Source organism: Misgurnus anguillicaudatus, chromosome 15, assembly GCF_027580225.2.
Source record: "Misgurnus anguillicaudatus chromosome 15, ASM2758022v2, whole genome shotgun sequence".
Taxonomy (NCBI): Eukaryota; Metazoa; Chordata; class Actinopteri; order Cypriniformes; family Cobitidae; genus Misgurnus; species Misgurnus anguillicaudatus.
Window position 1 is genome coordinate 7,332,070 of NC_073351.2, and position 12,958 is coordinate 7,345,027.

At 38.2% G+C, this 12,958-nt stretch overlaps 1 protein-coding gene across 3 annotated transcripts in view; it reads right to left on the bottom strand.

Moving 5' to 3' along the window:
* The window catches only part of trip12 (thyroid hormone receptor interactor 12), a 42,883-nt gene that overhangs the window by 27,573 nt on the left and 2,352 nt on the right, over positions 1-12,958 (bottom strand). For 2 of the 3 annotated variants that reach the window (XM_073853327.1, XM_073853326.1), the window contains exons 2-4: positions 6,756-6,902; positions 5,978-6,103; positions 4,917-5,818 (exon numbers count right to left, since the gene is read on the bottom strand). In XM_073853327.1, coding sequence (XP_073709428.1) covers positions 4,917-5,818; positions 5,978-6,103; positions 6,756-6,853 — 1,126 coding nt within the window. In that variant the 5' untranslated portion in view covers positions 6,854-6,902. The remainder of the gene's footprint in view (positions 1-4,916; positions 5,819-5,977; positions 6,104-6,755; positions 6,903-12,958) is intronic. The other variant, XM_073853328.1, reaches the window with a different exon arrangement.

Consider the following 12,958-nt stretch of genomic DNA (forward strand, 5'->3'; position numbering starts at 1 on the left):
TCTCATATTTAAACATCAAACTTCAAGAGATACCAGAGAGCCATATGAGCATATCTTGACTCTGAACAGGTGAGAGGACAACACGACACAGCTATTCGCTAAAATGATAGCAAACGATTCAATTCAGGAAAGAAGGGCATCAGTTTGTGTTTATTAATGCTTTGGTTTCACTTCATCACGCAGCTTTTGTTGTTAGAGGTTTCTGTTAAAAACATTTCATTCATAAATAATCTAGTATGTGTTTCTGTCATAGTTTCTTCAAAATTAAGTTTTATTTGAGTGTTTTTAATAAAAATAGACTAGTTTTCACCATGACGTATACCACTGTCCATAACGAGAACATTTACTTGAGCACGATCTTTGAGGACCCATTGACCTCCCGTACACATATGGAGTCTGTTCCCATAGAAACCAGCATATACTGCACATCATCCCACTAGCATATTGTGTGTACAGTAAATCACATCATACATCTTGCATTAAACAACATCAGTTTCTTATCAACTAAAGGCAGAACAAAGACCTGAAACACCAGGGTCAGAAATTAACTATTCCATTAGAGGGAAATATTAGCATATTTTAGCGTTTTATGTGTTTTAATGTTTTTTATAATTACCTTACTAAATGTTAATGGGTTGTTTCATGTCAAATATCGAAATTAAATCAATTAAATTAACAAGATCTATTGTAAAAGCACATGTTTATGATGCACTCCATTCAAAGATGCATATGTCTTTGTAGACACTTCTGGCCATTACATGCTCAACAAACACGTCTGCGATTGGTGGTAAGGTACAGCAATGCAAAAACATGTAAAAAGAAATCTTTGATGGACTGTGAGATGATCCAAATGTGTAATGCTATAATTAACAATTGTCATTTATTTTCACATTTTATTTGCTACATGTAAGGGCTATGACCAAAAATCCATTTCACGAAATGAGTCTTTTATCACAGTAACAGTATATTTCACGGTAACAGTATATATAAAAAGTTGCAGAAATTTGCCACTCACTGTAGCTTTTAACTAAACGCTCAGCACAATTTTAAAATATTGGCTAGTTAAAGTAAGTGTTACAGTGAAAATATCCATAAGTTAACAACAGATTAAGCCATAATAGACATAATCTTGTTTTAAATCCTTTATTCATTTTATAGATTACTGAAGCTGTAATATGCACTGTATTTCGTATTCATGCATACAGTACATTAAAAATAGTCAATATGTAAAATTAACGAGTATGAATATATGCACAAACCTGTATATGAGAGACGGATGTCTAGATATAGATATTATAAATATGACAGGTGCTATGAGGCGATGACCATGGAGTCTGTTTTAAGGTCTTGACGCTCTTTCATTTCTATTAGACCTTAACTGTTTTCTGATTAAAGACGTTTGTACTATGAGCAAATGGTGCGTCAAACTGCATCGCTCCAGCAGCGCATGTAGGTGATTCTCACGAAATTAGACTTATGAGGTGTCATGAAAAATTTTGTTAAAAAAAAGTAAAATGCAAAGTAAGAGTATCAAAATAATAAGCATAAAGTTACAAACATCTCTTCACGTACTATTTTGCACATGATTTCAAATGACATCATACAAACCAATTTTTTTTGTTTTTTCCACATTTAAGGGGAAAATTTTCATTACCGCAAAGTGTCCATGACTGGATTTGGGTTCTTTGACATGGAAATATTTATAAAGAAAAAATCTAAAAAAATAAAAAGCTTCAGTGCATGTTATAATATAAACATTTACAGTCAAGAAACATGTGGTATTTGGTGATCATTGGTAAATGTAGAGAAAATAATAAGGAATATAAATGTGTCCAAGAAAAATTCTCTCATCCTCCACAACAATTTTTAATAATTGTTTAAGCCCTCAAGATGGCTACCAGGTAAACAGTTCTCATATTTTTTCTCTCCAGATAAAAGTTGAAATTTTGTTTGTCATTGTACCTAGACAACTTTTTAGTTCTCATTACCGAAACATGAGTTTTAAAAAAGCCTATATTTAATGTAATATCATGTTGCTGTAATGATAATTTTTTATAATGATAATCTAAAAAATTTAAATAATTATATAGGAAATATTTTATAAATCCTCTAAAAATAATGGTTATACTAAGTTCAGACCTTAATCTTATATGTGCAAAAAAATTTGCTTCAAGGGATTTAAAAAAAAAATCTGATCCTGGACACCTTCTAAGTCTGGATTTTGTGAGAATCACCCATATGTCACTGGTATAAATGCAAGTTTTGTCTTAGCTTGCTTAAAGTTCAAAAAACATTACAACTATTAGCATTATGTGCGAGAAGTGGTTTCTTTATTTGGCTATTCGACACATGCTGCATGAGTACAGAGAAAGCGAGCGAGAGAGACCCGCAGTGGATTCACTGGTGCTTATTATGAAAATACTTGTTCATTTGTTATTTCTCCGTCACACTCAATATAACATGCAGGAGTGACGTGCTAGCCACACCTACTTATTAACATTTTGCGGAACGTTTTGTTTGACATTTTATTTCACGGTAACAGAATATACCTTCATACCATCGAGCCCTAGCTACACACATTCTTGGCCACTTTATCTTGAGCGTTTATGTTAATATAAGTGGGACTTTTGCTCCATGCCTCTGTTCATTTCTGACCCTGGTGTCTACAATATTCAAGCTTATATAATGCAACATAAAATTTCAAAATCATGGTATTTTGATACAGATTTTGTATAAAACTCTAATTAAAGAAATATACTATTTTATGGGAGTCGAAATGCATTAAAACTGAATAGCTTACTTTTTGGTCTCTAAACCAGCTCAGCCTGCTCTGAATAACTGTACCAGACTGCCAAGTTTTCTGCATGGTGCCACAGATATACATACAGTATGGCAAAGCTTTACTAGTTGACAAGTTTCTTCGTTCATGTACATTTACGCATTCAGCAGATGCTGTTATACAAAGTGACTTACAGTGCATTCAAGCTATAGTATATCCCTGGGATTTGAACCCATGACCTTTGGCTGCTTAAGCACTGCTTTACCAAATGAGCTACATGAACAGAATTGTGCACATTGCTCAGCTGTACTAACCATATAAAGCAAGAAAAGACAAAACATTTAAAAGACCTCTGACAGCACTTTCCCTGTAAAGACAGATGAATCACAACACCTCCAGTCTGGTGGTCAAACCTTAACAGCGAGGGTCTATTCTGGGCAATGCACTGCCCCCTGCCTCTGTCCATTTGCCCTACCGTGACTCTTCACATTAGAGGTCTTTCTTCCATAACTAACACAGTCTGACCATTCTTAACCAAATGTAAACACTTCCAGCTAGCTCGGTCAGAATGCTTAGCAGCAAACCTGAATCGATCAAAATCAAATCATTCAATCGGTGTCAATCATAAACATCTAACCAACTCGATTCCACATATGCCACCGTTCTAACCCAACTTTGGGCATTCTCAAACCCCTAAACTCTGCCAGGCTCACCCACATAGCAAACAAACTACACCAAAAGCCCTTCCTACCTTCACATACATCCACCAGCCAGGACTCTTGTCCATACAATACTGTAAGGCAGAGGCGGGCTGGTATTTTTAGCCTTGGACACTGGCACTGTACTAGTCTGAAACCTGAGCCCGCTCCCCCTGCCTTGACCAGAGCATAAACCCCGTCCACTATTACTGAGGCCAGAAACAGACTGAAGATGGGTCAGAAAATGATCAATGTGCCATTACAGAAGAGACCCTCTCAAACCGCTGAAGTTATTAACCTTTAGGTTCAAGGACAGCTGAAATGACCGTAGTGAAAATACCACAAAATAACATCTATGAAGGTTTAATCTTATGAATCTATCATAATAAACCTAAATGTTTATTATTAAGCATTACATTTTGCATAAGGGTTGGGTATTGAGAACCGGTTCCAAACATCAAAGAACCGGGGATTGGATAGAATGCATGAATTTTTGAATTCGTATATCGATTGCGCACTTCTTTCAGTCACACTTGCACGGGAAACGGCAGTAAGCATTTTACAGTTGTACCTATCTGCCAGGACCTGCGACAAGGACCTTATCTTATTAGGTTTACTTATCTCGCAGTTTATAACAATCTGCACTAGGAACGCAGCAAAAGTTTAAAATTTTGGTTAAACTTTGTGAAGAAAGATGATAACATTGCCAAAAGCAATACATACTCTAAAATGATGAAACATCTGCTTCAACACCAGCTGCGAGTCCTGCTACATCACATCAGATACAGCCAATATTAGCAAATGATTAGTCTTGCATAGCCCTACTGAAGGTTTGGGAACCATGGCTAAGGACCACGCAAGAGGCCACATGACTGACACGTCAAGCAACCAATCACGTTTCGCTTTGTAACTCGTCATGTTTAGGGGCTTGGAGAAGTTGCCACAGTAACAGACCGTGTGCAACCTTCATAAACGAACATTTCTACAGTTTATCAAACCAATAGCAAACACGCAGGGTTTATTCGCTCCTAATGAAGTATATTGTCGCTGATGTAAACAAGACAACTTTCTTCTTCGATCAAGACGGTTTTGTGTTGTAAAGATCGCAACTCTCACACCTCCCAGAAATCCTGTATAATTTAACCAATCAGAGGACGAGTGTTTCCAGAAAAGTATTTGCTCTATTTTTTCTCCTAAAATATATTGGACTTGGAACCAAGAACTGATTTGAACCAGATTCGATAAGAGGTGACGTGATAGAGATATCTACCGAGTGGCATGCTAGACTCTACAACTACTTGTTGCAGCGTATGACATCAAAGTATCGTCAGAGCAACTAAATATTACTGCTATAAAGATAGTAGTACTGGCTTTGTCTTATAAAAGAAAATTTTGATGTAAATGAGAAACGAATACATAAATGATGGCATGACACTCACTTGCTAGTTTGGCCTGCAGTCCGGAGGGCCCAGGCTTGGAGGAGGTCTCAGCCTTGGCCGATCCTGGCAGGGACAGTTTGGGCTTTGGCAGGTTGACTTTGGAGTTAAAGCGGGACGTCCAGTCGAACTTGGAGGAGCCTGCCGCCTTGTTTTGCTCTTTATCTCGGCTGCTTCTGCGAGGAGAAGGGGAGGACGCAGAGCGCGATCGTCGCGCTTTGCTCTGGTCCTTGCCCTGTTTTAGCCGGGCGCCCTGTGGGGCACAGCTGTTGGTGCCTGTGACGGCTGAGGAGGAGGAAGAAGAAGAGGACGAGGAAGAGGCAGAGGAAGAGGAGGAGTCAGTTACAGTGCTACACCCAGCTTTGGCTGAGGCGGCCGATTTGGACGCCAGCTTGGTGGGTTTGGCTGCCCGGCTGGCCTCGATGCGGGGTGGCAGGGGGCCTGCCGCGCTGGTTGAACTGGGGAGGGAGGAAGAGGATGATGACAACGAGGAGGCGTCTGCCTTCTTGCGCTTCTGAGAAGGGCTGCTGCTGCTGGGGCCCCCACTGGGGCCAGAGTACGACACGCTTTTCTTGCTCAAGGCTCTGCTGGATGTGCTGGGGGTCGGTTCAGTTGCTAACCTTCTCTTTTTAGACTTAGTGCCAACAGATGCTGGAGCCTTCTTTTGCTCTATAAGTTCGAGTGAGGCCGTGGGGGGCGGTGGCCCGCTGGATGGACTCTCCGAGGGGTGATTGGACAACGCTTTGGGCCGCTTGGCCGCGCTGATGATGGGGTCTGAAGCGGAGCTGCGTTTAAGAGCTCGGGTGCTGCTGCCCTCCCGTCTCCCTTGCTGGCCTGAAGTCCCTGCTGCTTCTAAGTCTGGATCTGGAATCGTGTGTGAACTGGCGGATATAGAGAGACTGTTTCTGTAAAAAACAAGAGATACGAGAAGAAAGACTTCTGAGATTCAAAGACATATCAAATCATACAATGTTGTGCTTTTCCGATAGAAACTTAAGAACACACATCGTTCATTTGCGCACGTTCACCAAGACCCACACGCAATAGACGAGAAAAATGGATACCTTCGAGAGGCGTGGCCGCGGGCGGAGCCGGCGGCTGAGCTGGGTGGGGCTTTGGAAGCCTTAGAATTAGATCTTCTACTTTCAGGTGGGGAATTTGCTTTTTGGTTTACTTGCTCTGACTGCAACCTGGAGAGGTTGAAAATTCAACAGCAGAGAGCAGTGTGGGATGGGGGGGTCAAAGAGGAACACCTCAAATTCAATTTCACTAGATGACTACACCAGCAGACCTACACTCGATGTTTCCCACCCATCAATCTTCCCAACAGAACAGGCTAGACATTTGTGCAGGTTAAGCGCATGATCCTGCGCTGGACAACTAAACTATTACTTTGGAGGAATTCGTTATGCATTGATAAGAAAATATAGCAAAGAGGACCAGACTTAAGATGAGAAAACATGGCACATACAATCCCAAATATCTGTGTATAATGGCACCAAGTAGATTTTTGAGATTCCCCTCTTTATTCTTATGGGATGCTTCTTGTAATGAATCATACTAGTTCATAAGCTACTGGTCTGAGTCAGTCTAATGAATCACTTGCTGAATCTATCAGATCTGTTACTGAATTAACATCTGACTCATTTACTAACTGAATGTTTATATGACATCACACAGTTACAGATCCATAAATGTGTTACATTTGATAAATACATGTGTTAACCATGTGGCAAATATAGCTCCTTGTGTCTGCGTAACACAACCAACCAAACAAATACAGAGCCAGGCTTTGAGCGACACTACTATAAATTGTTTTAAGGTTTGACATTGCAAACTCACCTTCCAGCGAGTGCGTGGTCTAGTGGCTGGGCCGCGGCTGTGTTCCTCTGTGAACGGCGCAGTGACCCCCCTGGATTGGAATTAGGCCGGTTGGACATTGGCACCTCTCTCCTGAAGGGACATACCCTTTCTAGATACTACCATTCACTGGTAACAAGAGAAAAAATAAAGGAAGATTAGTTAAGTTGTTGGGTTCTACTCTGTGTTTACATGTTTTTGTGAACTGTGAAGGACCCATTATCACTCGATGCACTGCCATCGCCGAAATATGATTGACATGCTACTCATTCTTATAAGCACATTTTTTAACCATACACTTTTTCCAAAAGCACAGTGCAAAATATGCATTTTGTGTTGGTAACTAATGAAGAACGAGGTGAGGGAGAATGAGACCGCAAGCGAAGGGAGGTGCTCTATATTGATTTGTAAAACGCTTTGAGCTTGTCCAATTTCTAGGTAGAACAATTCATGCACAAGGTCTACAGTGGTTCAGTTGTGCCACAGCCCAACACGGCTCCACAGTCCAACAGATCAATGACCTTACATATATCGCAGCACCAGTGCACAAATGACGCATGAAGACACCCAGACGGTGATGTAGAAAGTGAGGGAGACAAAGATAATTGATACAATTTAAGCTTTCTAAAGACACAGTAAAAAAGAAAAGGACATATACAGAAAAAAAAACAAAGACTTCTACGCTAACCTAATCTGCATTGTGTGCCCATTTTCAGTTTAATGTATGATGCCATCAAGCTTGAGGCGATACTGGCAGTGTTTTTGGTCTGCATTATAACACACGTTGAGATAAGACACATCCTGAGCATACACAGAGAATGGCCGCGGGGATGTCTTTGTGTCCTCCACAGTTCATTGCTAAAGAACAACACGAAGCATCAATCACCAAGACACCACACAGATACACACTCCCAATGCACCTCCATCCTGCTGTTTGTGTCTGATTAGATCATTATAAACTAAATGAAAGACTATGACAAAAGGTGCCAAATCTGCCAATGCATTTTAACAGGGTCTGATGAAAACTGAGGATCAAGCTTCTGAGCTTGGTCTAAACTAGGGATGCACCGATCCGATACTTGCGATCTAGGACAATCGGAACTTTTGCTGGATCGGGAATTGCATTAACGGGGCCAATACCAAATGTAACGTATTGTCAACTTTTTAGGCTAATGCTAGGGATGCTCTGATCCACCATTTTATTTTTTGCCACCAATACCTGGGATTGCATGATATTGCATTTTATTTAATCGCGTACAGCCCTAGTGTTAACATTCTTATTTGCTTTTTATTCTTAAAGTCTTGAAAAACAAACAAGGCATTAAGTCAACAACACAAGGCTTTGCAAGGCTAACACAAGTCAATAATTGAAACATACCTCCCCTTATAATAAAAAATACTGAATCTTATTTGCAAATATAAGAGATAAATACAATTCAAGTACAGGATAAATGCGGGAAATATCAAATCTAGATGATACTGGTTGGCAGCTGTATTGTATCTCTGGTAAAGGAAACATTGCATGTATATAATCGCAATCCTATAGCGCATCAGGCTCAGTGGCTTAATTTTGGGATGCATGAGTGTGAGAAAACATGAGAATTTTCACTTTTGGTCATCCATGGACATTTCATAAACGGCAGCTTGACAGGAAAGCAGAGATGGGAAAGGTATAGAAGCTGACAAGTAAATCGGATTCACACGAATCTAGACACACAGCCTAAACTAATGAGTATCCTACTTTTAATGTGAGAATAGCAGAAATGTCGCCATTTTAGATTAACAACAACATTAACTAACAGACTGTCAAATAGTATAAGCATTACTTTATAATCTCACAACACATTTTCACTCGTCAATTTCTGTCAAATAAAATGCAACGTTTGTCCAGTGTCAGGGAAGGAGAAAAAGACTTGTAACCTAGATTTATGGACTCTTATTAGATATTTTTCTCTGAGGTCAATAATGTCAGGTTAAATATGGAAGCTCTTGCCTCTAAAGCCCTCTTCATTAGCGTTGTACGACATGCCTATGGCCCTGTGAAATTTTTATCATATGGGCTGGTTTTAATTTTTTCTCAAATTCCGTTTTTTCTCTTTTCATTTCTTTGGATTCCATTTTGTCCGGTTTTAATTTTTCTGGCTTCTGTAAATTGAAAAATTTAATTTACAAAATTAGAATGATTTAACTTATTTTACAAGTCAAAATGTTTATTGATGGTTTGCATTCCAAAGTACATTTTGGAAGAGATTTAATATTTAGATAATGCTTAAAGATTTTCATAATAAAATTCAACATTGAAAATCTGCCAAATTCCGTAAATTCCCGCACTATAGAGTAAAATTACTCTATATTTTAGTTTTTTGCTTGTTTTTAAACTCATTTATCACAAGCATTTAGTATCGTCGATCGGCATAACCCTAATCCTCTAGTGTATTCATGACTTCCAAGACAGCTAATGACTAGTAACTAGTAAACAAACTACAAATTTAGATTAATGCATACCAGGGCAGCAAGATTTATCGAAATTACCAAAATACTATAAACAGTTTATATTACAATATGTAAATTGCAATGGTATGCAATAAGTGTAAGTTTAAGTAGTCTAAGTCTTAAGTGGATACAGATAGCAGAGACTGGTGAGACAGTGTTTTTAAATATATTCTAATATCATTTGTACAAATTTTGCACTACCCTATCGCATACCGTATACTGCATAACATAGTAAATTATATCAAATCTCAATATCCAGTATTCTGTAGTCATATAAATGCCTGTTTTAATCACTTATCTTGTTAAATGGCTGGCACTGATTGCATGTGCTGCAAAGAAAAACTAACTGATTTAATTACTTTACCCCTCTCATAACCGATAGAATAAAAAAGGCGAGCCGACACCAATTACAAACAACTAAAACTGATCATGAAGGCTGTTGAGAAACTATATAAAGGAGAAGTAAAAGTAACCCTTACAAGTAAGAGAAATCTACTGTACTGGCTAGTAGGGTCACAGCACCAAATTTCAGTGTTCATTACCAATACCAGTACAATTTACAGTTCTCTGTACCAAAGTAAAGCACAAAAACATGCGAATTAAACAACACACTATTTTATTATTAAGGTTAAATATTAATATAAGAATTATATAAAAGCATTGCCATTCTGTATTTATTTTAGATGTATACATTAAGTACAAAATATATTTGTTGCTGAAGGTTTAAGCAGCTGTTGTCTGTGTGTGTTAGCTGGGGTCCTTCATGCTGATAAACATCATCCTTAGTCTGCTTCTTTAAAAGACAAATACAATAAACTTCAGTAAGACAACTGGTTGAACATAAATACAACATGAAATGATAGACCGAGCTGAATTAGTTTTTTTTAATAACAAAACTGAGCTATTACATTAAATTTAGAAAAGACTTAATTGATGTAAGTACCTGCATTAAAGATAAAATGACAAACATTGCTAACCATTGTAGTAAACATTTCACAAACAGGGTTTATTTGATCAAACACTAAAATTATAATATGCTTTAACAATCATAAATGCAAACGCAAGCAAAATTGAAGCTCACCTGCCTGAACTCCAATAAATCCAAGTGTCCCCTTTTAATTGCGTTTCCTCCTTTCATCACAAAACTTTGCTCGTTCTATCTGTGATCTGCCTTAATTCTGATGTATTTCTGTATGGAACTGAACTCCACAAACGTGTGAAAAGATGTGCAAAGACCCTGCATTAACACTTGTCGCGTAGGGTGTTTACACAAAATTCACGGTTCGATACGTACCTTAGTTTTTAAGTCACAGTTCGGTTAAATTTCGCTAAAGTTAGGAGGAAGAAACGCGAAACATAAAAATACTCGTTGTTTATTAGTAACATTGTAAACATCTACAATTAAACAACAGCGTGCGTAACAACAAACTTCGGTCTAGCATGTGTTTAAATAGAAAAGTAAGCCTGGTTAAAACCAGACCATTCTCAGTAGTAACCGAGTTATGGTCTGGCAAAGCTTCATAGACCAATCATTTCCAAAGGTGCGTCACCAACGGGCGTCTCTCAAATGCCTCTGTGTCCAATTGGATAGACCTAAAAACCAATCAGGGGTGCGTTTCCCGAACAACAACGTAACTTGCTGCTGAACAAACATAGTACGATGCATAGTTGGAGAAACAAACTACCAGGTCTTAAAGCTTGTAGTTCTGCGCACATGCGCAGTTTCAAATGCAGCGCTTTAATTCTGTTTACAAACCTAAAGACGTAAAATAAAATTTTAATATATTTAGAATGATGGATATACATTGTACTACATGTTTTTTGCTTAATTTGTTCAAAAGCATGATCAACTTAAGTCTACATATTATAATAACAAGGAACTATGCTTCTAACGACAGGTAAAGAGCTGTCGTTCAAACCACACAAGTTTGCGTTGCAACTTGCGAATGTTTGTTTGAACTATTGTTACAAGAAACACAAAATCGTGGAACTTTGCCAGTAACGACAAAACTTACGACAATGGTTGGCTAATGATGCTTTCGAGAAACGCACCCCAGAGTGATGAAGGAGATGACGTATGCAGAGCTATATCAGACGTTTGCTGGACCCAGTCGGTAAGACAGCGATAACATCTTTTTATAGATATGAAGGCTTCGAGTGTGATTCTTTGTTCAGGTTTTAATGAAAAGGAAAAGTTTAAATCACTTAAAACAGACACGATAGCTGATTTGAACGAGTGATGTTCCATGGCGGCATCCATCTTTGTAATGTACAAAATCTGCTTCACCGTCGCTGCGCTGTCGTCATCGTGTAAAGCTCGCTCCAACGTTTCTGATTGGTGCCGCGATTTCTCTGCATTAGAAATGGGCTTGAATGGATTCTTTGCCAGACTACTTGCAGATCAAATCTAAATTTGCCGGAAGTTGTCTGGGTTTTCCCAGGCTATAGAAAAGTAGTAAAAAAGTAGAAATAAAAATAATAAAAACGTAACTAAAGAAACTTGCGGTCCGCCACGCAATACGTCCATGTGAGAACTTGGATTTGAAGTACTACTGTTCTACTACTGATGAAGATTGCATCCGGTACACATGTGCACCTAACCGGAAGTCCTTTACCAAATTAGTTTGGTACAAATGCATGTACCGTTAGACCCCATACCCATTTAAAACATTCTATTTATTAAAGTCACAAAAAGTGGTTTGACTTCTGTTACGTTTCATATCATTATTTTTCTTCATGAATATTCTTAATGTGAGAATGAGAAAGCTCTTTTAAATGGAAAATTGGATGTCCTTTCCAATTACCCACAAATAACAATCAATTAGCTATTTACTGCTGTGCATTCTTTAGGCAATAGGAAAGACATGAACACAACAGGGTAAAAGACAAAATCAGGAACATCCTACTTTAAAGTGTTTTATTATCTTTGTTCTGAAACTTTATGGTTCTACCAACCGTTTACACATTTGTCTGAAATTGCTTCCCTTACACAACCTTCATATCAACTATATACTCCATATACATCTAACAGTCAGCTCAATATTATATTGGGACTTGGGGGTTAAATAGGACAATGTGGGTCCATCAACTGTGTCTCACACTGGACCCATGTCCAGCATATGCAGATGACAGTATATGCCAAACACACTTACCAGCCATGTGCAAATACCCAAACAACAGCCTAGGGTCGCAAGAAAGTGGGCAAACATGGTAAGAGGAGTGGGAGATAAGTATGAAGAGGTTCATTGGGGTCTCTTTATAAAATGTGCCATATCATAAATGATAAAAATAAAATTCAATATTATTGAGGAATTCAATTACAACTGCAGACTAAGGAGGCAGCCATTTTGTTCAAAAATACAGGTAAAACAACTGGCAACCGGCATTATTTGGTATGCAAGGCCTGTTCAGGAAAAAACAGGAATATAATCTCAACTAAAGAGATGAGAAACATTATAAGAGGACTTAAAATAAACAGTCTGTTGTATGAGCCCTACATCTCTTACCTTACCAGTATTATCAAACACAGATCGAAACAAATTTACCTACACAGACATTTTTTTAGCATAAAAACAAACTTACATGCTGTTCTAACTTTGCCACTGTAAGTCACTTTAAATATATATATATTTAGGTCATGTGTAGAAAAGCCTTTCTTATATTAGCTGTAAAAAGAGTAGAGATATTTTATC